The sequence below is a fragment of the Camarhynchus parvulus genome, chromosome 8 (genome assembly GCF_901933205.1).
Source record: "Camarhynchus parvulus chromosome 8, STF_HiC, whole genome shotgun sequence".
Lineage (NCBI taxonomy): Eukaryota > Metazoa > Chordata > Aves > Passeriformes > Thraupidae > Camarhynchus > Camarhynchus parvulus.
The window spans coordinates 9399395-9421467 of record NC_044578.1 but is presented as its reverse complement, the minus strand read 5'-3'; the positions used below and the strand labels follow the sequence as shown (position 1 = coordinate 9421467).

Genomic DNA, 22073 nt, shown 5'->3' with positions numbered 1-22073 from the left:
CCGGGGGCCCCGTCCCGGCACTCACCGACTTGCAGCACGTTGTCCACCGCGCCGGTCTCCAGCAGGCGGATGCCGCGGCGGAAGGGCAGCCCCTCGCCCTGCGGCGCGGCGGGGGCGGCGGGCGGCGGGGGCCCGGCGGCGGGGCTCTCCTCGCCGGCCGGGGGCGGGGGCGGCGGCGGCCGAGGGTCCCCCCGCGGCGGCGCTGGCGGGGGAGGCGGCGGCAGCGGCGCGGCCGGGCTGGAAGCTGGAGTACATGCAGATCTGCCGCTCGCTGCGGGGGAAGCTCCAGTAGACGATGCGGCGCTGGACGGGCTCGGGGATGCGCTGGAAGCGGCCCTCCACTCGCTCGAAGGCCCAGCTCCCCGCCACCCGCTTGGCCGCCGCGTCCAGCAGCGACTCGGGCTGCAGTAGGCTGCCGGTCCCGCCGCCCCCGCCGGCGCCCCCCGCCCCGCCGCCGCCGCCGCCGCCGGCCCCGCGGCCCCCGCCGGTCCCGCCGCCGCCGCGGGGCAGCAGCCGGGCAGCGCCGGAGGGGCCCGCTGGCCCCCGCGCCCGGCCCCGCCGAGCCGGCCCCCGCGGCTCCGGGACGGGGGTGCACGGCCCCGGTGCCCCCCGCCGGGCAGGCCCGGGAGCACAAGCGCTTGGGGCCCGGGGCGCCGGCGGGCAGCGGCGGGCGGAGCAGCTCCTCTCCCTCTCCTCCCTCCGCCATGGCTGCGACCGACTGAGCCGGGCGAGGGGAGGAGAGACGCCGAGGAGGAGGAGGAGAGGGCGGGGACCGGGGGGGTGGTCCCGCCGGCCGGGAGCCGGCCCCGCCGGGGCGGGACGCTCCGCAGCCCCCCGCCCGCCCCCGCCGCCCGTCGGGGCACCGCCGCCTGTGGCACCTGCCCGGCTGCTGCATGGGTGGTGAGGGCATGGCCTCGGGCACCGCCCGGTGTCCTCCTGGCCGTGTCCGCAGGCCGGAGGGGGACACGCAAGGGAGGCTGTGTCCCCCGTGCTCGGAGAGGAAGCACCCGCGGCTGCGGGTCCCCACGGCGCTGGTGGGTGAGGGGCTGGCGCAGCCATCCGAGCGCCAGGAGCCTGCGCTGAGCCAGCGGGACAAAGGGGCACGGCGGCGCTCCATGGAGGCGGCAGCGCTCCCGCGGGGTGTCGGCGGGATCGGCGCTGCTCCTGCTGCGTGCCCGGTTCAGGCGCCCAGTCTGACCCACAAATCAACACCCAGCCTCACCCGTAATTCACCTACGGCTTTACATCGAGTAGCAGACCAGACAGCAGTGCCCTGCCCTTCCATGGACATCAGGGTTTGCTTTTTATTTTAAAGCCCTGTAGTGAAGATGCTCGTCCCACGCATCATAGCTGGGTCCTCGGGCACAGGAACAGCCAGGTCCTTTAGTACACATGGCCTTTGGGGGAGGAGATGAAAAACAGGTACTGCTGGCTTCCAGGAGGTCTCTTGTGCTCTCAGGTGGGATTACATTAAAGGGACATATGAATATATTCAGCACTGCCTGAGGCGGCATCCCAAAATCCAGGGAGCTGACCCCTCACCAGTCTCTGCTTTCAGCCAAGGGTGATGGCAGCACCCCTGGGACCAGCACAGCGTGGGGCTGATGGGGGGAGGGCTGTGGCAACTGAAGTCCACTTTTCTGGGCCTCTACACCCTGCCATCGCTTTGCTGCTGTGTCCAGCAGGACACTATTCCAAGATTTTCCCCAGAAATACATTCCTGGTTTTGTGTCCTGTCTAAATTTAAGTGACAAAGCTCTGAGGAAGAGCAGAGCTCACAGGTCTCCGAGTTCAGTTTTCTTGCTATTATTCTTAGTGCTTTGAGAATCCAAGACCAATTCCTTCCTATCTGCAGTTCAGTCACATCTAAACCATTACCGGTTACTCCCTTGTTGCAGAGATCTCCTATTTATTCTTACTGACAGAGCAAGAGTACATTTCCTGGAATAACAGGGCAATGCAATTAGGGAACAGGAAATAATTATGCGCCTTTGCTCTGCCACGAGATACCTCCAAGCCCAAGGTCTCCTCTGCAGGACACGGAGGGAAGGAATCAGGTCTCAGGCAGGTGGTGAGAGCAGGCAGAGCTACTGCAATGAGAGATCTCCATTTTAGAGAGTAAGCCACAAGCTAATCAATGAAGGTCAGGAAGAGGTTTTCCTTGAAGGCTGAGGTGTTCCTTGCTGCTGTTGGTCTTGTTCAAAGTAATGAGCGCTAGCAGTGGCAGGGACTGGCCTGGGGCAGCAGCTGCACACAGATTTGTTTACGCACACATTTTCCCCAGGAATCACATCCCCATTTCTTTAATCCTGAAGGCCATTTTGCTCTTTTTAAGAGTTTGCTGCAACAGGAAGCACTTGCCACAGAAGCACGGCATTTTGTCCATCACCTCTGCTCACTGTTGTGGTGACAGGTCCTGGGGCGACAAAGAAGGGCTTTGTCCACTTCTGCCCCTCCCTGGCTGCACAGAGGGACCTCACAGGGCCATCCCAAAGCACCCTCCTGGCCCGAGGTGGAGCACATTTTCCTGGCCGAGAACAGTCCAGCCATCTCAAGCTTTTCTGGTGCTGAAAGCTGTGGGCTCTGGTGTCACAGAATTTCTGCTGGTACCTGTGTCTCCCTGCAGCTGCCAGGGCTGCTCAGGCAGAGGGTGAGACTGCATGAGAGCTGGGACGTGGCACCCCAGCTTGTCTGGTCCCTCTGTCACCAGTCGCTGCAGAGCTCACCTAGTGACAACCTTGACTGTCCTTTCTTACGTCGTCCCCAGACAGTGCCAATAAAAGGAGTTTAGACTTCAGACCAAGTAGGGATGTTATTCATTACCAATAAGCTGACTCTTCATTGCATAAAACATATAATCCAGACTCAAATCAAAGCAAGGCTGGTGCAGTGGCTGGCCAGCCTGTCTCTGGGGGGTTAGCATGTTATTTCAAAGAAAAACCAATCTATTTTTCCTCTCTCTCTTCATTCTGAACATTTGTTGCTCCACATTCCTCCCCATATTTCCCTGTGCCTTTCATCACTGCCTTGATTTTGCAAGGGGGAGAGCTCTCCTCCTCCCAGGGAACATGGACAGACCTCTTCTCCCTGAGGAAGGATGCAAAATGTCAGCCTCCAGCCCAGCCCCTGATGCTGCTCATTCAGAGCCTGGAACCAGGTACATCAATAATTCACTGCACGCTTTCCTGAGCCCAGCCATTTGCTGAGCCACTGGCAGCCCTGGTTCCCCTCCTGTTTTCAGGACTGTTTGGTCAGGGTCTGCCTCTGCTGCAATCCACCAACTCCAGCCCTTCTGGCCTCATCACTGGTGTTATCCATCAAGTGCTGATTTCTCCTGCTGGCTCCAGGAAGTATTTTATTTTGAGTCCCTGGCTAGAAAATTGACTGACCAAGGGGCTGGAGCCCCAGGGGCTCTAGACTACAGTCAGGCAGCAGTGCAATGCAATATCCTTGGAAATTCTTTGGGTGCCAGCTCAATCAGAATTCCAGCTTTAAGGTGGAGGTGCTGTGGAGTAAGAAAACCACTTTCATCTTCCTAGAAACTAAATTCAAGGACTATAAAAAGGAGAAAGGACAAGGGTGCTGATGAGATGCCTCTGTGGGCTTCCCAGCAGCTGTGCTTTGTTTTATGGCAGTCAAGGTAAGTGATGGCTGGTGCCACATCTCAGCCCAAGGGGATGTCACCTCCTCGGCTGCTCCCACCTGCACACCTTCATGTAGCTGCTCTCCTCTCTCCCCATCATGCCCAAACTCCATCCTCAGCAGAAAGACTGCCTTTCTCTGGGCATCCTCCCCTCTCTCGGATGCTCCCATGCTGCTTTGACATTGCTGTGACTCCCACCAGTCAATGTTGTGCTCTCACTAACACGAGTGACACTGCCTGAGCCTTTAGAGATGACAGCAGAGCTTTGCAAGGCCCAGGGAGCACCAGGGAAGTCCTGCGGTGACAGATGAAGGTACACAAGGGCAGAAGAAGCTTTATGGGCAATTAATGATAGGAAAGGAACAGGATAGCAGAGTGCAGGCAGACACCAAGCTCCTGCTCCAGCCATCCAGAGGATTTGCTGCTCCAAAGCAGCCAAAGACAGGTTTATCAATGGCAAAGCTCCCTGCTACAGCCTCCATTGTACAGAACTCAATGGAAGTGTGGCTGCTTCTGCCTTTCCTATGTTGCTGATGCTGTTCAGAGCAGAGGCAGAAGGGAAAGGACACGGGGAGTAACTGCAGCTCCCCTGCCTTAATGCATTAGGGAGCAGAGGAATCTATTGGCCAGGACAATTATCCCTTAGCACCACCATAGATCCAATGTCCAGGACGAGACAGAGAGCACTGTCTTATTAAATATTTGGCCTTGCAAGCAAAAGGAGGGACACCTTGATTTGGTTGCCCATGGAGCTTAGCACCATTTTTAGATTTTCCAGTGCCTAGTAAGGTCTCCAACAAAGTACAGACTGGAGTTGGAGCTTTTTGCTGTCAAACTGTTCAAATCCCCTGTGGATTCTCCACTGATTCATTAGCGCTGCGTTATTGCTGAGCTCCTCTTCCAGCAGGGACTCTAATAAAGTGGCTTTTTGCTAGCCAGCCAGTTATTTTATGAAACTTTTCAGAACTGACAAGCTCAAAGACCTCCTTCAGGTGTGACTGCAATTGTCTGTGTACTCAAAAGAGAAATGCAAGGACTGAAAGTACCATCTCCCCTCTCCAAGCACAGGCTGAATTCCAAGATCAGGTGTGGGATGGCTGTTCTAACCCTCATGTCGATCCAGGAACGGCTCTACTTGCCTGTGTGTCCCTGTGGTTGCTCAGGCTGGGATGATGCAGACCCAGACTCCCCCTTGTACCCAGACAGAGATTTCTGGTTGTCAGAATCTGTTGTTCCCTTTCCCCCACACATGGCATTACATCTCTGGCTTGCCAGGGCTGCCTTCCCCCAGCCCCTGTAAGATTAGCAACGTGCTGAGCCTCTGTCTTGCCACAGAGATTTCAGCACCCTTCCAGCAAATGCATTTGCTGTGCAGACAGCAATTAAGCACAGAGCAGCTGCTGGGTGAAGACCCTTGGCTTCCAGGAGGAACAGTCACCTCTCCAGCATGGAGTCTACAAGCACAGAGTGCTCCAGAAAGTTACTCAGGCCTGCACTGGAGAGATGTGCACCCCAGCCAGGCTGGCTGTCTCAGGGCCGAGCTCAGCAGAAAACAACCCTCTTGGGCCACCGCCTCCCCCTTTCAGCCACTAAAGTTCCTTTCCCTTAATTAGAGATGCTAAAATAAATGGGGGATCATTTTTTCAGGCTACAAGAGTATGAATAAATGATGGCAAAGCAAGGGGTAAACAATGCTTCTGTTAGCCTTTAGTATGGGGTCTGCCCTGGCTTTGGAATACAAGTGGATCACAGGGTCCAGCTGGATGGGAAGTTGGAGTCAGGCATTTTGGCAGCTCTACAAAGCTGTGGTTCCTCAGGTGCAGTGAGTGCCATCACTGTCACATGTGCCATCATCCCAGGCTGCTCTCAGCAGCAGGATTTGGGAACCCAGCATCACAGCCAAACTGTTTCCAGGAGTGGCGTGTGGAGAGACACACAGCAAATCACTCCTCACATGGCAGAAAATTATTATCTTGCTGTCTGCTTTCCTGGCAGGAGGGCAGGAGGGAGCCTGAATCTCAGCAAAGCTCCTACAAACACAAGGACCAGGGCAAGATCCAGTCTCAGCCCTGGGCACCTGCCTGCAAATCCACGCATGAGCTGGCCTGGTGAGATGTGTCTCTCCCACGGTGTGGGCTGGGCTTTTTCTGCTCACACTGGGCTCTTTCAAACCCCTGATCTAAGCTGTAAATAACAGAACCAGACTGTGCTGGGCAGACAAAGAGAGGAGGTGATGCCACAGAAAGCCATGCAGGGGTGAGAGCCTTGGTATCCCATGGGGCTGGGGCTCCAGCTCTGCGTGCCCCAAATCACTCTGGACCCACCAGGAGGAAGGGAAAGAGCTGGGATGTGTCCCTTGTAGGTCAACAAATGGCCATGGAGTGACTTGAAGGAGGAAGGAGAGAGGTTACAGGAGGAAACAACAGGAGAGGCAAACCTGTTGTATGCAGCTTTGCTCAGAAGCCAGAGACGCACCTCCACCCTCTGACCCTGGGGACTGCTTTGGGATGACTCTGCTCCCCCTCTGCCAGCAGACAGAAGATGGGGCATGCCAAGCAACTGGGCTTTGAACACCAGGGATTGGACTCTGTTCTGCCCAGCCTGGTCCCACGGTTGATGCTGAAGAAGGAGATGGGAATGAACGTGGCCAAAATCTGACTCACTTCTGCAGCCCCTGCATCACTTCCATCAACCCCCCTGCACTGGTGGCCATGCAGGGACCACGAGTCCCTGCTGCTGGCTCATCCCTGCTGCTGTTTCTCTGCTCTGTCCCATCTCCTTGGGCAACACTACACCAAAATGAATCTGGGCCTCTTCACCAGGGTCATCAGCAAGCTGGCCAAAGCCATGGATGACCTCTCCAGGTCTCATTCCCCAGCTCCTAACCCACAATGGAGATAGATGGCTGCCACTCCCGGGCAGCAGCAGCCACCCTGACCCCAGAAAAGCCAGAGGGGCCCGGCTGGGCTGGACTTGGGGGACAAAAATGCAGCCGCCTGCATTTATTTTGCCTAACAACAGTGATCCCTCTGTATATTTTCATTCTGTTTTCCTAGGCTCAGCTGCCTCCTCAATGAAATGTTTCCAAAGCAGCCTGGCTTGGCAGCACGCCAGCCCCGGCTGCCAGATGAATGGGCGGAGGAGGAGGGACCCATTCCTCTTCTTGACACAGCATCGCTGCACAAGAGGCCTCTGTTGACATTAGGACTGGCTGTTCCTCCTTTCCCGAGAGGATCTGCCCGGCCCTCGGCAGGAGCAGCACACAGGGCCAAGGCTTCATGTGACATGAAACTGACATCTGTCCTCCTGCAGGGTGGTGGCACAGCCATGGCTCCATGGGTGTCAGGGTACCATGGTGCACCCTCCTCCAGGGTGGTGGCACAGCCACAGATAACAGGGTACCAAGGACTGCTAGAACCTGAGTCAGCCCTTGTTTCTGGCCCTTGACCCCCCAGCTGAGCCAGCCCCCCAACAGGTGAGGATTCCTAGGAGCTCTCTGACTCTACGTACACCATCACTCTCCAAGACATCGGTGATGTACAGAGCCTGTTTCCTCACCCAAAACCCAGAGCAAAGCTCTCCCTCAGCATCACAGGAGAACAGACACTGACACAGGATTTGCAGAGCTCCAGGTTTCTGGCATCTTTCAGGGGTGAATCCTGTCACAAGGGCCCCAAGTGTGGCACCCCAAACCCTTCAGGTCTTTGGACAGTAATATATGGAATAGGATCAGTTTCACCCTAAAACCTTGCCCCTACTCAGTCGTGTAGGACTTCATCCAAACAATGTGACAGCTCTTTCCCACACCTCAATGTCTCTACCCAGAGCAAAATTCCCACCCAAGCTTTCAGGGCCAGAAATTTGTCTGCTGGGAGGTAACCAAATGGTAGCTGTTGCAATGGACTACACACCCAGCACCAGATGGGATCCCCCTCTCTGCCATGGCTAATTGCAGCACTGGTCATCAATGATGGAATGCAAATCCATGTATGCCCCACTCATCACCTGTCACCTCCTTGGCAGGGACACCTTTAGGAGCTGCACAAGGAAAGGATGTGGAATTTAATACAAGTGCTGATAATGCATCAGAAGGCAAAAGAAAGAGATGAAAGTAATCAGCATCCTTCCAATCTGCACCTCTTTCCCTGATTGGCTCCTCTGGCATCTTCTGCTGGTGGCCAGCACCCAGCTGAGGCAAGCCAAGGACCAGGGGCTGGATAAGAGCAGCATCCAGCAGCAGGCCACAGGAACACAGTCTGCTCCTAGCAGCTGTGGCAGGGAGACCGCCCTGCCTGGATCTGGTGGAAAAGAGGCCAACCATGCATCGATAAGATGAATTAGTTGTCTCAGCAGCACCAGCAAAATGAGCGAGAGGAGCCGAGCCCGTGAGGCCCGGCCTGCTTTGTTTCAATTACAGCAGCTGCCAGAAGAAAAAGATAACCTCAATATTGATGGCAGGAGCAGCAGACAGAGGTGCCCTTGCAGGCTACTGGGAGCAGGTAGAGGAGGAAGGGGGAGGAGAGATGGAGGAGGGGGAACAGGGTCTCAGCCAGCACACCGTGGGAGAGCCTGGCTGGTAAGAAAGACACATCTGATCCCATTGCTGTCACCCCTCTGAGGAACAGCTCCTTTTCACCCCAGTTCTTGTCCCAGTCACTGTGCAGAGCATCCTCCAGCAGAGACAGGGTGCAGAAACCCAGCATTGAGACACAGCACCACAAAACACTGAGCGGAAAATCATCTCTCTGTTCCCCACTCAGGCTGCAGGGTCTGGAGACGTGTTGAGCAGGGCTGTGTGGGATGAAGATGGAGCTGGAGTAAAGGGCAGAGACAGGCCTGGGGCACCACAAGCTGCAGGCAGGCAATCCTGCCTGCCAGGGGCACAGCACCCACCTGCCTGAGGGCTGGGGAGCCCCACGATGTGCCTGCAGTGGGGACTGCTCTGGGCACTGCGGACAAGGTACCCATGGTGACTTTGGACTGCATGTGGGAGCCAGTAGCAGCTTTGGGCAGGCACCCCAACATCACACCTACAAGCCAGGCATGGAGGTGCCGAGCCAAACATCCTCCAAGCAGCACAGTGTTAATGTCCTGGACTCCCATCCTGGGAGGCAGCCAGAAGATAGGAAGAGATGGGGTCTTCTCTTGAAGAAGACTTCTCTTCAGTCTTCAACTCCTTTACCTCCAGCTCCTGCTCAGGGGATGTAAACCATCCCTGGCTGCTGCATCTTGGGCTCTACATCCAGCCCTGCGTCCCTCCCTGTGCCCAGGGCACAGACCAGCGCTGAGCAAGACCCTCCCCCGGGGCCACCAGAGGCCAAACTGAGCAGTGGTCATTTCACAGAGGTTTTATTCGCACTCCGGGTATCCACGCTGCCCTCCCACCTCGCTTAGCCCCAGGAAAGACCTCAGGATCCCCACCCTGTCCTCCCCGAGCTGCGCCCATCGGATCCAGCCCCTGGGTCTCCAAGAGGGGACAAGGCCACCATCTTGCGGCCACCCAGCACCACTGCACATATCCGTGCGCACGGTCTGGGGGCGCCCAGGACGGCACAGCCACGGGGGGACAGGCTTCGGACCGTGCGGAGCCGCGACATCCCACCGCTCCTCGTGCCCTCAGGCCCCTGGGACCATGTCCTGCGGTTGTCCCTCCCCTCGCTCCCTGCCCAGGAAGCCCAGGGATTCCAGCACACCCAGGAGTGTCTGGATGGACACAGGATGCCAGCAGTGCTGCTCCCATCCCAGCTCTGGCCCCTCCACCCCGCCCTGCTGCTCTGTGCAGTGTCAGCCAGCAGTGACCAGGGACCTCCTGGTTTGCACGGCGGGCTTCATTGAGCACAGAAAGCCAGGCAGTGGCAGATGAAGGCTCAGAACTGAGCCATGGGGCTGAAAATGCAGCACTGAGCTGGGTCCAAGGGGAATTTCCATCCCTATCACAGTGTAGGAGGGGAACCCACATGGGGTTTGCTGGAGGGAGTTGTTAAACCAGCGCTGCTGGTGACCAGCAGCCCAAAGCAAGTCCTTCCATGCCTCTGTGAAGTGAGGTGGGGTCGTCTGCACACTACTGGGTTCTGCAAGGCTGCCCAGCCTGGTTTAATGCTCATCCCCCTCCTTCTGCTTCTTCCCCTTGTGATGGAGCTGGCCATGGTCTCCGTGGTGGTGGTGAGCATGGGTAGCAGGTTTGTGGTCCTCAGTTGGGTTTGTGTCTCTCTCGCTGTTGACCTCGTGATGGTGGTGAGGATGGAGGGGCTTGTGCTGGTGGATGGGAGCCTCTGACTCCATCCCCTCATGTTCAGGAAGGGAGCTTGGGGTGGCAGGGCCCTCCATGGGGCTGTTAGCCTGAGGAAAGTAACACAAGGGCTGGTGTGGTATGGGAACACCCACAGAACCCTGCAGAAAGCCTGGGAGCACAGCTGTGACCTGGGAAGAAGGCAGGTCAGCATTCATCATGCAGAAAACTGTGGGTCAGAGCAAATGCTCTCCAGCCCTGACCCAGGGCACAGGGAGGACAGGAGAGGCTGGAGCACACAGGGCACAAGCCTCTACACTTGTGTCCCTTGGCTCAAGCTGTCTGTGGTCCAGAAACAGGAATTTGCATTCAGTATTTCTGGATGTACTTTTATCCTAGGAAGTGACTAATCGCCTGCCAAGCTCAGAGCTACAGCCTTTTCTTTGCTCTGAGTTTGCCACCTCTGCATCCACTGCCTGCCCTTTCTTATATGGGAACAGTCCTAGTTAGCATTCCCAGACATGGGATATGACCCCTTTAGTCAATTCCTTTTCAACCGGAAAGCTCTGACCTATTTAAGTGCCCTTATTCCAGACCTTCCATCACCTTCCCTCTCAAACACATCTGAGGGCAGCTGCCAAGCCAGAGCCCATCCCCAACACGGAGATAAGATTGTTCTTGCTGATGTGCAGCGCCAAGGACAGCAGGGATCCCAGCTCCAGCCAGCATTCCAGCTCTTACCTCCTGGGTGGTGTTGGGGTAGAGGGAGCAGTTGCCACAGAAGTCCTTGATGTGGCTGGAGCGGATGGCTGCTTCCACATAGGGGAAGTGGAGGAAGCTGAAGGGCAGCTGGATGTGGAAAGCCAGGCGGCCACACCTGAGGGGAGAAGTCACAGCCTGGCTCAAGACGGGGCTCTGGAATCCCCCCAGCCCGGCCACGAGAGGAGATTTTGGAAGCCCATGAAACGCTCTGTAGCACCCAGCAAAGCCTCAGGCGCATCGAGGGACACTCACCGGTCATAAACAAGGAAGTCGTCCTTGTCACCCCCCAGGACCTGCCAGACGTCGGGGTCCTCCTGCTCGGGCTGGAGCACGGGGACGCCGGGCGGGGCATGGCGCTGCAGCTCGGGCAGCATGGCGCGGGACAGCGGCGCCTTCTCGTTGACGATCATGTAGCGGACATGGGCCGTGCCCTGCCGGGCCAGCCGCTCCCGCAGGCCCCCGAGGCTGCGGCAGGGAGGCGCTGGGAGGGGCTGCCGGGCAGGGGCCGCCCTGCGGCCCCGAGGTGCCGGGGATCGCTGTGGGGAGGGGAGCGGGGCTCACCTGTGGGCCTGCCTCAGGCAGAACTGTCAGCTGGCCTTCAGCAGGGCCACCACCGTCACCTGCCCTGCCGCCCCCTCCATGGGGCTCGAGCCATTGATGGTCCATGCCGGAGCCTCCTGGCAGATCCGGCTGCTGTTGGCTGTCTCCTCGGAGGCCGAGGCCAGCCCCAGCCCCAGCCAGGTGGCCAGGGCCAGCAACAGCAGCCCCATCCTGGACCCCGGCCCTGGCAGGGGCACACGGCGTGTTACCCTCCTCCCAGATCCACTGCAACCCCAAAATACCTCCCTGCACCCAGCTCCAGGGCAAACAAGGGCTGTGGGCAGTGTTGGCCTGATCCTGGCACTGGGAGCCAGGACCCCCATCCCAGGGGGCAAGGAAAGGGGGGGGATTGGGCTCCTTGCTACCATCTTTTGTGGGCATCCAGTGCCACAGCACCCTGTTCTCCGCTGTTCTCCCCTCCCCTCCACTCCCCATCTCCGTCTCAAGAGATGAAGGTGCTCCTCCTCCCACAGGCCTTCTCCATTTCTTTGATCGCACAAAACAAACCCAGCCCCAGAGAAAGGTCTGACTTTGCCCTAGAAGGGAGCAGGGATACAGCCCTCATCATCTCAGCTGCCAGTGAGCAGTCACTGGGACAGAGATGGTTTCACCTTCAGGTCACCTTGAGATTCCTTGATGCCCCACAAAGTGCTTTGGGGGCACACAGAGCCTTTAAAGCCCTTGATTCTCCCAAAATCTGCCTGACGCCCCATCCTCCAACAGCCCCCTAACTCTGCCCACCCCAGGATATTCCCTATCCCTCTAATATCCAGCACACTTAATGTGCAAGGAGGAGGATATGGGTAAGGAGGGGATGGTCTGGGGAGGGAGCAGGGAGATGCAGGATCTGGTCAGGGTGGATGTGCCCCCACTCCCCAGCCCTCTCCCCGCGAGAACGAGCCCTCAATACCGCGCTTCTCCTCACTGCCGTCCTCCCTCGCTCCCGGCCCCAGCAGCTTTCAGCAACTTCCAGCTGGCCCTGCTCCCCCTTTTATCTCCTGACCATTCTCCCCGCCCAGGAGGGAGGAGAAGAGCCTGGCTGGAGCGGGGACTGCGCCCCGGCCACCACCGCCTGCCTCGAGGGGACAGCGACAAGGCAGGCACTGTCCCCGTGGGTGCCATGTGGCCTCGGGGTGCTGCTGCCACAGCCCAGCCCAAGCCGTGTCGGAGCAAAGCGGTGCCTGGTGCCGGGCTGACGCCAGAGGTGACAGGCGGTGCTGCAGGGAAGAGAGGGACACAGCCGCTCCAAACCTCGCAGGCACAGGAGGGCTGCGGGCCTTGCCAAGGCCGCTGCTCACAACAAAGGGTTGCACCACTGTGGGGAGACCTCTAACAGCACCATCCCTGCATGAGGTGCTACAGGAGCCACCAGTGCCGTCTCTGCTTCCCTGCAGCCGAAAAGATGGTGCTTCTCATAGACAGTGGGGTGCTGGAGCTCCCTGCCCGGTGGGGTGTCACCTCAAAAGCCGGGCTGTTCTGTTGTGCCCCTGGCCGTTCTCAGGCCAAGCTTGGCCCCACAGCAACTCCCCAGTGTACAGTTCCATGCCTCCTGTCCGGCCCCACACTGATGGGGCTGTGGTAGTGTCGGTGTTTCCTTGGGAAATCACAGCGATACTGGATTCCACCCCCCAACCAAACAAGAGGAGCTCACCACTCTGGCAGCACAAGGACATCTCTGCAAATATTTGAGCAGTTTATTGTACCTGGGATCTGTACAAAAACATGATAAGGCAGGGAAGGGCAAGCAGCCACAGTCACAGCAGGGGCAGAACATGATCCCAGACACACACAGAGTGGGGATTCGTCTGAAAACAGCAGGGGGACAGGATGGCTGCTGAGGGGCTTGAGGGGCCCAGAGGTGTCTGCAAGGATGTGGGGCCGTGGGTTGGACTGGTGAGCAGTCCCTGTGACTGACACCGGACTTTCCGCAGAGCTGTCAACCCCACCCGCACGCTGTTCCCCCCAAGTCCCCACCAGTTACCCCGGACACAGTGAAGTGCCCAGCACTGCGCAGGGACATGTTCCCCCAGTTCATGTCCTGGGACTCGGGCTGGCAGGGAATGACCCCGCACGGACACGAGCTGTGCCCCAGGGAGCCCAGGCCACCGCCTGGCAGGCACGTCCCTCCTCCCCTCGGCTCATCCTGAGCCGCGGTGCCTGCGGTTTTCAGCCTGGGCGGCTTTTGGCCGGCAGACCGCGGCCCTCGCAGCGGGCAGCGCGTTCTCCGTGTGCCGGCCGCGTCTCCGCCCGGGGCGATCGCCCCGCTCCCCGCCGGGAGCGCTCCCGCGGCCGCTCCGCAGCCCGGGCAAGGCCGGGCCTGGTGCATGCCGGGGCGGAGCGAACTGCACCGCCCCCGCCGGCGCTGCCCGCCGTGCCTTCGCCCGCAGCCTTGACCCCGGTGAGCCGCAGCCCGAGGGCGAGCGGGGCCCGCGGGCACGGGGGTGGCGGGGCGGGCGCGGGGAGCGGGGCCGGCGGGAGCGGAGCGGGGACCGAGCCGGTGCCGCGGGGCGCAGCGGGAAGCGGGGCCGGAGGGAAGGAGCGCCCATGTGCTCGCCGGGCTCCACGCGGTCCCTCCGCCCTGGGCTGGTGGGAAGGAGCAGGGAGAGCTCGGTGCACACAGCCCCTTCAGGCGGGCAGGGGAAAGGGAATATTTGAGCAGGTGCGTGCCCCCAGCCCAGTGCACACCTGTGAGGACTGGCTAGAGCGGCTGGTGCATGCCATGGGATCAGTGGGTGCTCTGGAGAGGTGATTCCGATTGGGGTTTTGGGCAGATCTGTTTTCCCCCTTGAGCATCACAGATACTTGGATGGGTGGAGAGGAAGGTCACTTTCCCGAAGTGTCCCTCCTCTGTGCCTCTAGGGCAATGTCATCGTTCCCAGGCTGTAGCAGAGAGCATGGTGGCTCCACATGTAGCAGAGACCATGGCTGTCCTTGTTGGGGAGGGGAAGGGCACATCAGCCTGTCATGACCCCACTGCTCCCCTCCACTGGTGGGACACACCTGACAGGCGCTGGGGCAGCACAGGAGCGTTTTAGCTGTAACCAGTGTGTTGCTTCGTGTTTACCAGTCCGTGTTCCTGGTACAGGACATTCCCACCATAACCCTTGTCCCCATAATCTTGCTTACACGTGCAGCACACCTCTTCCACTGGGAATCCCCACTGACCTCCCTGCAGCACTCCCAAAGGACACGTGGCTCCAGAGGGGACCCGCAGGGCTGCATCCAGGGCTTGGGGCTTTCCTGCTCCGGGACCTCAAGCATGGGGCCAGGCAGCAGAGTGGGAGGCTGGCAGGAGGGCTTGGTATCCTTGGGCAGCTCTTTGTAGCTGGTCCCAAAGGAGGGTGCCCTTTCACAGTGCAAACTGGCTCCTGAGACCCACTTATTTAAAATCACACATGTAAAAGGAGCGAGGTTACACCCATATGCCTGTGTGATTGCAAACACAGGTGGGCTCTGTGCAAGGTGAGGGAAAGGCTTTTCCCCAGGCCCAGCAGCCCCTCTGACCCCCTGCATCCTCCCCACAGCCTGCCCAGCCATGGCAGCCTCACTGAGCCGCCCCTGCTTCATCTCCCTGCACCTGCCCTACAGGCAGGGCTGGGGCCAGCACCTGGCCAACACCTTTCGCTTCCAGCCAGTGGCCGTGCGGGAGACGCCGCGTGTCCGGCAGCTGGCCCTGCGCCGGGAATCTGCCATCTTCCTCGTCAACGAGCGCCTGGCACCTGCACGGGAAGTCACCTCATCCCACGACTTTCTCTATGACGTAGATCCCCAGCCCACCCTGGGCACGGCCTCCAACGTCTGCTTCGAGGTGGATGATGTGCCGGGGCTCTGCAAGCGGCTGCAGAGCCAGGGATGCTCCTTGCTGGTGCCCCCCACTGAGCTGAGTGATGAGGGTGGTTCTGTCACCTACGGTGTGGTGAGCTCTGTGGTGGGCAACATCAGCCACACCCTTTTGGACCGATCCTCTTACCGGGGGCTCTTCCTGCCTGGCTTCCAGCCCATCCAAGGAGCCCCCTCAGCCACAGGGGATGGGATCAGGATCACTCACTTTGACCACATCACGTATGTGTGCCGCCGGGGCGGGGCCCGGGCGGCTCTGGACTGGTACCAGCGCTGCTTCGGCTTCCACCGCTTCCTGCTGAACGCCCAGGAAAGGCCGGCTGAGGGGTACGTGCTGGGGGGGCAGGGAGTGGGCATGCTGCTCCTCGCACTGCAGAGTGCGCAGGGCACCCCAGCACACGGCTGCAAGCTGGTCTTTGCCGAGTCCCTCTCCCAGAATTGCACCAACCAGGTTGACACGTTCCTGGAGCAGCATGGTGGGGCTGGGATCCAGCACGTCGGCCTCTGCACCACTGACATTGTCAGCACGACCAGGGCTCTGCAGGAGCGGGGGGCACGGTTCTTCACACCCCCCGCCACGTATTACAGCCAGGAGGGCAAAGCAGAGGAGATCCGAGGAGCTGGGCAGGACCCCCACATGCTGGCAGAGTTTGGCATCCTCCTGGACACCACAGTGCCTGGGGACAAGGGCCGGCCGGGCACTGATGCCACAGAGAGCCCCTCTCGGGAATATTTGATGCAGATCTTCACCCATCCCATCTTCTCGGAGGAGACCTTCTTCCTGGAGCTCATTGACCGTCGGGGAGCGCCTGGCTTTGGGGAGGGCAATATCCAGGCACTGTGGAAAGCTGTGCAGCTCTACATGGACCAGCAGCACTAGTGCAACGCTGCAGTCCTCCTTCCTCAGCTCCCCAGCTTCTCCAGTCCAGCCCTGGGGCAAGGACCATAGAGATCCCATCCCTGGCATGGCGCAGGTGGGCAGGGACCAAGGGATGGCTCCAGATCAATCCAGAGCCAACCCAGTGTGGGAGCAAGATGCTCAGGGCTGAGTCCAGTGGGGGTGTGACCATGCCCCAGGATGGGTGGGATTTCTCCCCTGCCCACAGTTCCCAGTGATTTGTCAACCACATGTAAAGAACTTCCTGCCTTAGTTTCAGCTTAATTTATTGAGCCTGGAGCATGGCCAAGAGCATGCTGGCACAGAAACACTACCAAACACAGAGAGATGAGGGGCTGCGTGAGGGGAGTGGATAATCCAGAAACCCTGGATTACGGCCACTTACTGGCAGTTACCACCCACAGCATGACCAGCCCTGCGGGGCGAGTGGTGGCCTCTTCCTCCTCTCGATTAAAGAATTCACTTACAGGCACTGCTTTGGGTTTTTAATCCTCCTTTTTAAGACATGCTGCCAGGTGAGGATGAAATGGCCATTTCCATCATTCACAATTGAGATCACTGCCCCTAGCACCCTGCCAGGACTGTCCCCTGTCCTGCCAGCCCCCAGCCTTGTGCATTTGCAAGGGTGCACCATACTCAACATGAACAACGCTGAGCAGCCCAATGAAAAACTATAAAAGGAGGATGAAACACTACAAAAAGCCCTGGGGGCAGCTGTTCAGCCCACAGGCAGGAGCTGCACAGCCCTTAGGGGGTGATATCTGCCCTTGCAGGAGGGGGGTTCTGGGTGCTTTATTTGGGGTCAGCAGCAGTTAATGCTCAGCCAAGGGGCTCTTGGGTGCATTAATGAAGAAACCCCTGCTCTCCCCAGCCCAGATCTAAGGATCCTGTTGGCTATCTTCACATTCCATCACAGGCTGCCCAACATCCCCAGCTTAGCACAGTGCAACAGAGACAGTCACTTAAAAAACCCACACACTTGAGATTTATTTTCAGGTCCAGTAAAAACAAGGGAGGGTACAGCAGCATCCCCAGTCACTGGCTGGGGCATGAGATGCAGGCAGGGGACAGGGCTGTGGGAGCCATGTGGCCACAGCCGTCCCACTGCTGGAGAGAAAGCCCTGCTGCCCCAAGTCCACAGTGCCAAAGTGGTGGCAGTACAGGGCCGAGTCGCCCCAGGAGCGCTCCAGCCAAGGAGGGAGGGCAGGTCTGGCTCCAGGATTAAACCAGGACCAGTGGCCACATCCAGGCACAATGCCCACGGGGGAGGCAGGGGAAAGGAAGAGTGAGAGACCATTGTAGAGCCATCTCCTGGGATTGCTATGGCAGGGACAGCACTGCCACGCCCCGGCCAGGACTGACCCAGCGAGGGGCTCTGGGCTCTCGCACGAGGAAGGTTGGTGCCCTCACGGGGCCGTCGGTGCCCGAAGAAAGGCTCGGAGGGAGAGCTGTGTCCCAGGGCAGGGGCTGCCTGCTCCCGGTGCCTTGGCCCCCCGCTTCCGCTTGGAGCCCTGCAGGAGACACAGCAGGGCTCAAGCAGACCCCAAGGGCCCCCACGGGCTCCAGGGATCCCCCCTGGGGACACCCAGGGGCAGTGCCAGTCAGGGGATGGCCACAGGCTGGGAATGCTCATTGGCCTGATTCCAAACCCCAGGGCACCTTCAGCACAGCACACCAGAGGCTGTCCCACAGCACTGGGGCCCCAGGCACCCTGGAGCACTGCTCACCTTGACAGGGCTGCTCTCCTTCCTGCGCTGCTTCTCGTGAGCTTTCAGCACCTGAAGGAAGAACAAGAGAGCCCAGAGCTGAACAGCAGCTGGGACAGCCTAGAGAAGTTGAGGGGATGCCAGGGGTTTTCCCCAGTTAACTGAGGGAAGGGAGGAAAGGCCCAAGTGCCCCTCATACCTTCTTCATGGCTGTGGACACAGCCGAGGCATGGAACTCATCCTCTGTCACCCAGCGGGATGGGGACAAGGCAGGGTCCAGGGTCACATCCCCATCTAGGTGCAGGGAGTAGACCACATAAGTCTGGTGGATGTGGGAGAAGATGTGGATGACCTGTGAGGGGATGGAAAGACACATGAGACGGGCAGCTGGCAGGCAATGGGGGATGCAAGGTGCACTGAGCCTGCCAGGGTCCTGAGCAGTGGGGCAGAGCTTGGGAGGGGTGACAGTGGGGAAGGGAGACCTTTCTCCTGTGTGCTACATCCCCATGGCTGAGCACAGGGACTCAGTGTATCCCTCCAGCTCCAGGCTCACCTCTGCAACAAACTGCAGGCCTTTTGCTGCCACGGGCTGCCCCATCCAGGCCTGGAGGTGATCAGCCAGCTCCTCCCTCTCCTTCTCCTCCTGCAGATCTTGAGCCAGTGGGACACTTGGGAACTCCCAGAGTCCAGCCAGGAGACCTGGGAAGGAGGCATGACAGAAATGTGAGACAGCAAGGGACACATCCAGGGACACTGAGCCTCATCACAGCCCCAAAGGGCTCCTTTTCCTACCCAAGCAGCCAAAGCCTCTCCCTCTATCCCTCATGCAGGTGGGAAGGGGCTGTGTGGTGCCTTCATCCCTCTCCCTCCCAGCCCCATTACCCGAGCTGGGTCTCTGCACAATGAGGTATTCTGGGGCCCCGTGGCAGCCCCTCCTCTCCAGCACACACGTGGCTGTCCGCATCGCCCGCGGCGGCTTCTTCGCTGCTTTCCGGGGGAAGTTGGTCACCCCCAGGCTGCTGTCCCACGGCTCTGTGGCTGGGGGGCACAGGGGACAGTCCCCAACACCTGCAAACACCAGTGTGACAGTTGCTGCAGGGCTCAGACCTGGAGCTACAACAGTGATCTCCCCACTTGCTTACCACAGTCCTCAACATCAGGCACTGGGGGGGCTTTTCCAAACACCTTCTGAGAGGCGAAGGCCAGCTCCTTCTCCACCTGCAAGGGCAAACAGAAGTGAGGATGGGCTCATCCACCAGCCCACCTTGTCCCAGGCACGGCAAACCCTCGGGGCCACACTTACTCTGCGCCACGCTTGGCAGTGCTGCTTCACCGGGCACTCCCCACACAGTGGGGACTTGGGCACACACACAGTTGCCCCCAGCTCCATCAAGGCTTGGTTAAAATCCCCTGGGCGACTCCTGTCCACCAGGACATTGGCCATGTCCCTGGAGAAACGGCAGTGAGAGGCATGGGGATCTCTGAGAAGAGCATTCCAGGACTTTAGCCTGCCTCCTGCCTGTCAGGGGGAAGCTCCTAGGTAGGCACAGCAGCACAGCTCCTTCACCACTGCTCCCAGCAGCACCAACTTACTCCACACCTGCCTCCCTCCACAGGCTCAGCTCCCCAGGGCTCCTGGGTGATCCTGCCTTTAGCTCCAGAGACAGAGCATTCCCTTACCAGAGCCGGTCGATGACGGCCGGGCTGCTGGAGTCGGCACCGATGCATCGCAGGCGGCACAGGACCCGGATCACGTTCCCATCCACAACTCCTGTAGGCTGGCACCAGGAGCTGCCATTACCATGCTAGGATGTGCTCCGGACAAAGAAGGGAGCAGGGATGCTCCCAGGATGGAGAGGGACACACACAAGGCCAACCCACAGGTCAAGCTGGGTGGGGGCTGTGATGCATCCCAAAGAGGGGGGAGAGCCAAGCACAACCCTGGGGAGCCCTTGGCTTGTGAGACCCAGCAGCAGGAGCGGCCAGGAGTGGGGCTGGGCAGCGAGGGGGACGTGCCCACTGTCAGCAGCTCTCACCTGTCCGTACGAGATGGACGCGATGGCTCCCGCCGTGTACCGGCCCACGCCCGGCAGCAGCTTCTGCAGCTCCTCAGCCCTCCTGGGCATCCGGCCAGCCAGCTCGGACACCACCTGGCACGGAAGGGGCCAAGCTCAGGGAAGCAGCTGGGGTGGGCGAGTGCAAGGAACCCATTTTGCCCGTGGGAAGATGGGATCCCAGCCTCTGCAGCCTTGTGCCAGCAGCACCTCCCCCAACGAGGCAGGGCAGACATGAGCCAGCACCAGCCCAGCAGCCACAGAGGGCTTTAGAAATGCCCCTTCCCCCCGACTTCAGCACCTTTCTTGCTGCTTCCTGCAGACGCTTCCCTCTGGAGTAGTAGCCAAGCCCAGCCCACAGCTCGTTCACCTCCTGCTCCAAGAGACACAGCAGGGTGTTAATGGAGAGTCACAGGCCAGGGAGAGCACCCAGTCCCAGCGATGCTCACCTCCAGGGACGCCTGTGCCAGAGCCTGCAGCGTTGGCCACTTCTGCGGGACAGAGGGAAAGGGACAAGTCAGGGACAAGCAGAGTTCTGCCACTGGGGATCTGCCGCAGGCAGGCTGCCCCCTCCAAAAGGGACAGCCTGTGGGCACAGGAGTGTGTAAGGAGCAGTCACCTGCATCCAGCGGGTGTAGTAGTCGATCACCGTAGCCACCTGTGTCTGCTGGAGCATGATCTCGGACACCCACACTGCAGGGAGCAGGGCAGAGCTCTCAGGAGAGGCACCAATGCCACCCACACCTCGTGCTGTGGCCACATTAGCACTGGCCACAAACCCTGCACAGCATCTGGCTCATGGGACACCCTCCCACCCCTCACCTTCCCCACAGGGGCTCCCCCAGGCCCAAGGTGGGTTCTCCAACCCCCCAGTGCCTTGCAAGGGGAATCAATGGCTCTTGTGGCCACTTCAGGCAGCTTGTTCCAAGGATGGCACACAAAGCCACACCTCACAGAGCCAGTCCCTGCTCCTCACCTGCATATCCCCGTCTGTCGGCATCCGGCTCCGCCGCTGCCTGCAAGGGGAGAAAGATGAAGCATGAGGAACAAGGTGACACAGGACCCCACTGCAGAGGGGATCTGCATGTAAAATAAAACAATCCATGGTGTGTTTGAAACACTGCAATGGAATCTGAAAGTAAAAAAACATTTCCCCCAAGCACTCAGAAGTTCTGAGTTTGGGTTAATCCTGTGACAGCCAAAGCACCTTCTTGCTAATGAAATTCCACATGGAGAGTTACTTATGAGGTTCAGAATCCCACAGAGAGCTATCCCATACCTGAGCCTGCCTGCAAAGGAAGCAATTGGAGGCAGACGTAAATCCCAAAGAGGGGCTGTGCAGTTCCCACCCTTCAGACGTTGCTGTAAAGCTGATCCCCACCCTCAGCACCACAGTGACTCTGGAGCCACTGCTGCCAGCCTGAGCACAGAACAGGCAGGAGCTCTAAAAACACGTCCAGCAGGCTTAAAACAAACGCATGGGAAACCTTCTCCATGCAGCACTCGCTGCTTCAGGGCACCATAGAGGCAGGAACAAAACAGGATTAAAACACAGCCAGACTAACCTCGCCAGAGATAAGTACTCCTCTTGAAAGTTACATTTGAGAAGCGTGCCCTGCTTTTACTCTTCATACCTAGGAACTGGTTCCAGACCACCCACCACAACACAGCCACGACCAGCAGGGAGCACTTCCATGCGGGTGGGGATGCACGACATAAGGAAAAACACCACGGTCACAACAGCCCGGCTCCCTTAAGGCAGAGTAAGTAGTTCCCTACCCCTGCTTCCCGATGTCTCCCCTTACCAGCGCCCTCCAGGGAAGGTCCCGCTTGCATCGGTCGTACCAGGCGAGCAGATTGCGGCGCAGGGCCTCGACCTCAGCCGGGTCGCTGAAGAGATGCCGGGCGGGCGGCGGAGCGGGCGCTGCAGCCGGGGCCCCTGCCAGGAGAGCGGCGCGAGGTCAGCGCACGGCGGGAGACGGCGAAGGGCTGCGGGGCTCAACCGCAGCAGAGGCGGGAGTCCGACCGAGCCGCTGCCGGGTGGACGCGCATCGAGTACCGGGCTTTACGCGGACCAAGCAAGCACCGGAGAGAACACCCCACACTCCCCCAGCCCTCCCTCTGCCGGCCACCTTCGCGGGGCGATGCGCGCTTCCTGCTCCGCCCCCGGGGCGGGGCCGCGCTCCCGCCGCTCCGCCGGAGCTCCCCGGCCATGGCCGCCGCCACCCGGCCCCGCGCGGGGCTCATGGCGCCGCCGCTCCCGCCGCCGCGCGCGCTTTCCCGGGAAAACCTGCCGCGCCCCACCCCCGCGCGGCGGCCAATCAGAGCGGGAGGCCCCGCC

The 22073-nt window shown here is 59.6% G+C and overlaps 4 protein-coding genes across 4 annotated transcripts in view; 1 reads left to right on the top strand and 3 right to left on the bottom strand.

The window, feature by feature from the left end:
* Window positions 1-706, bottom strand: part of ZSWIM5 (zinc finger SWIM-type containing 5) — a 97270-nt gene extending 96564 nt beyond the window's left edge. The window contains 4 exon segments of the mRNA XM_030953588.1: window positions 26-161; window positions 163-450; window positions 453-532; window positions 535-706. Of these exon segments, the coding sequence (XP_030809448.1) occupies window positions 26-161; window positions 163-450; window positions 453-532; window positions 535-706 (676 nt within the window).
* A 9030-nt stretch (window positions 707-9736) lies between these two features.
* On the bottom strand, window positions 9737-12179 carry LOC115906443 (selenoprotein Pb-like). The gene is made up of 5 exons (XM_030953604.1): window positions 12145-12179; window positions 11196-11418; window positions 10887-11099; window positions 10614-10749; window positions 9737-9982 (listed from the first exon to the last, which is right to left on the bottom strand). The coding sequence occupies exons 2-5, from the start codon at window positions 11402-11404 to the stop codon at window positions 9737-9739; spliced, it is 804 nt and encodes a 267-aa protein (XP_030809464.1). The 5' UTR covers window positions 11405-11418; window positions 12145-12179.
* A 457-nt stretch (window positions 12180-12636) lies between these two features.
* HPDL (4-hydroxyphenylpyruvate dioxygenase like) lies at window positions 12637-15954 on the top strand. Its single transcript, XM_030953555.1, has 3 exons — window positions 12637-12680; window positions 13428-13632; window positions 14866-15954. Exons 1-3 carry the CDS (start codon window positions 12637-12639, stop codon window positions 15952-15954), a joined length of 1338 nt encoding a protein of 445 aa, XP_030809415.1.
* A 982-nt stretch (window positions 15955-16936) lies between these two features.
* Window positions 16937-21972, bottom strand: MUTYH (mutY DNA glycosylase). Its single transcript, XM_030953302.1, has 15 exons — window positions 21865-21972; window positions 21538-21671; window positions 20709-20748; window positions 20352-20425; window positions 20182-20223; window positions 20034-20105; window positions 19715-19828; window positions 19359-19456; window positions 18982-19126; window positions 18821-18896; window positions 18561-18746; window positions 18232-18377; window positions 17878-18030; window positions 17700-17750; window positions 16937-17483 (listed from the first exon to the last, which is right to left on the bottom strand). The coding sequence occupies exons 1-15, from the start codon at window positions 21944-21946 to the stop codon at window positions 17379-17381; spliced, it is 1518 nt and encodes a 505-aa protein (XP_030809162.1). The 5' UTR covers window positions 21947-21972; the 3' UTR covers window positions 16937-17378.
* Between the last annotated feature and the right edge of the window lie 101 nt (window positions 21973-22073).

Coding starts and splice junctions, on each gene's coding strand:
- MUTYH (XM_030953302.1), bottom strand. CDS start 21,946: ATGGCCGGGGAGCTCCGGCGGAGCGGCGGGAGCGCGGCCCCGCCCCGG. Junction 20,749..21,537: donor ACCTTCCCTGGAGGGCGCTG/GTAAGGGGAGAC, acceptor CTCCCCTTGCAG/GCAGCGGCGGAGCCGGATGC. Junction 19,127..19,358: donor GCCGTCATCGACCGGCTCTG/GTAAGGGAATGC, acceptor CCGTTTCTCCAG/GGACATGGCCAATGTCCTGG.
- HPDL (XM_030953555.1), top strand. CDS start 12,637: ATGGTGCTTCTCATAGACAGTGGGGTGCTGGAGCTCCCTGCCCG. Junction 12,681..13,427: donor GTGCTGGAGCTCCCTGCCCG/GTGGGGTGTCAC, acceptor TTTGGCCGGCAG/ACCGCGGCCCTCGCAGCGGG. Junction 13,633..14,865: donor CGCCCGCAGCCTTGACCCCG/GTGAGCCGCAGC, acceptor TTTCGCTTCCAG/CCAGTGGCCGTGCGGGAGAC.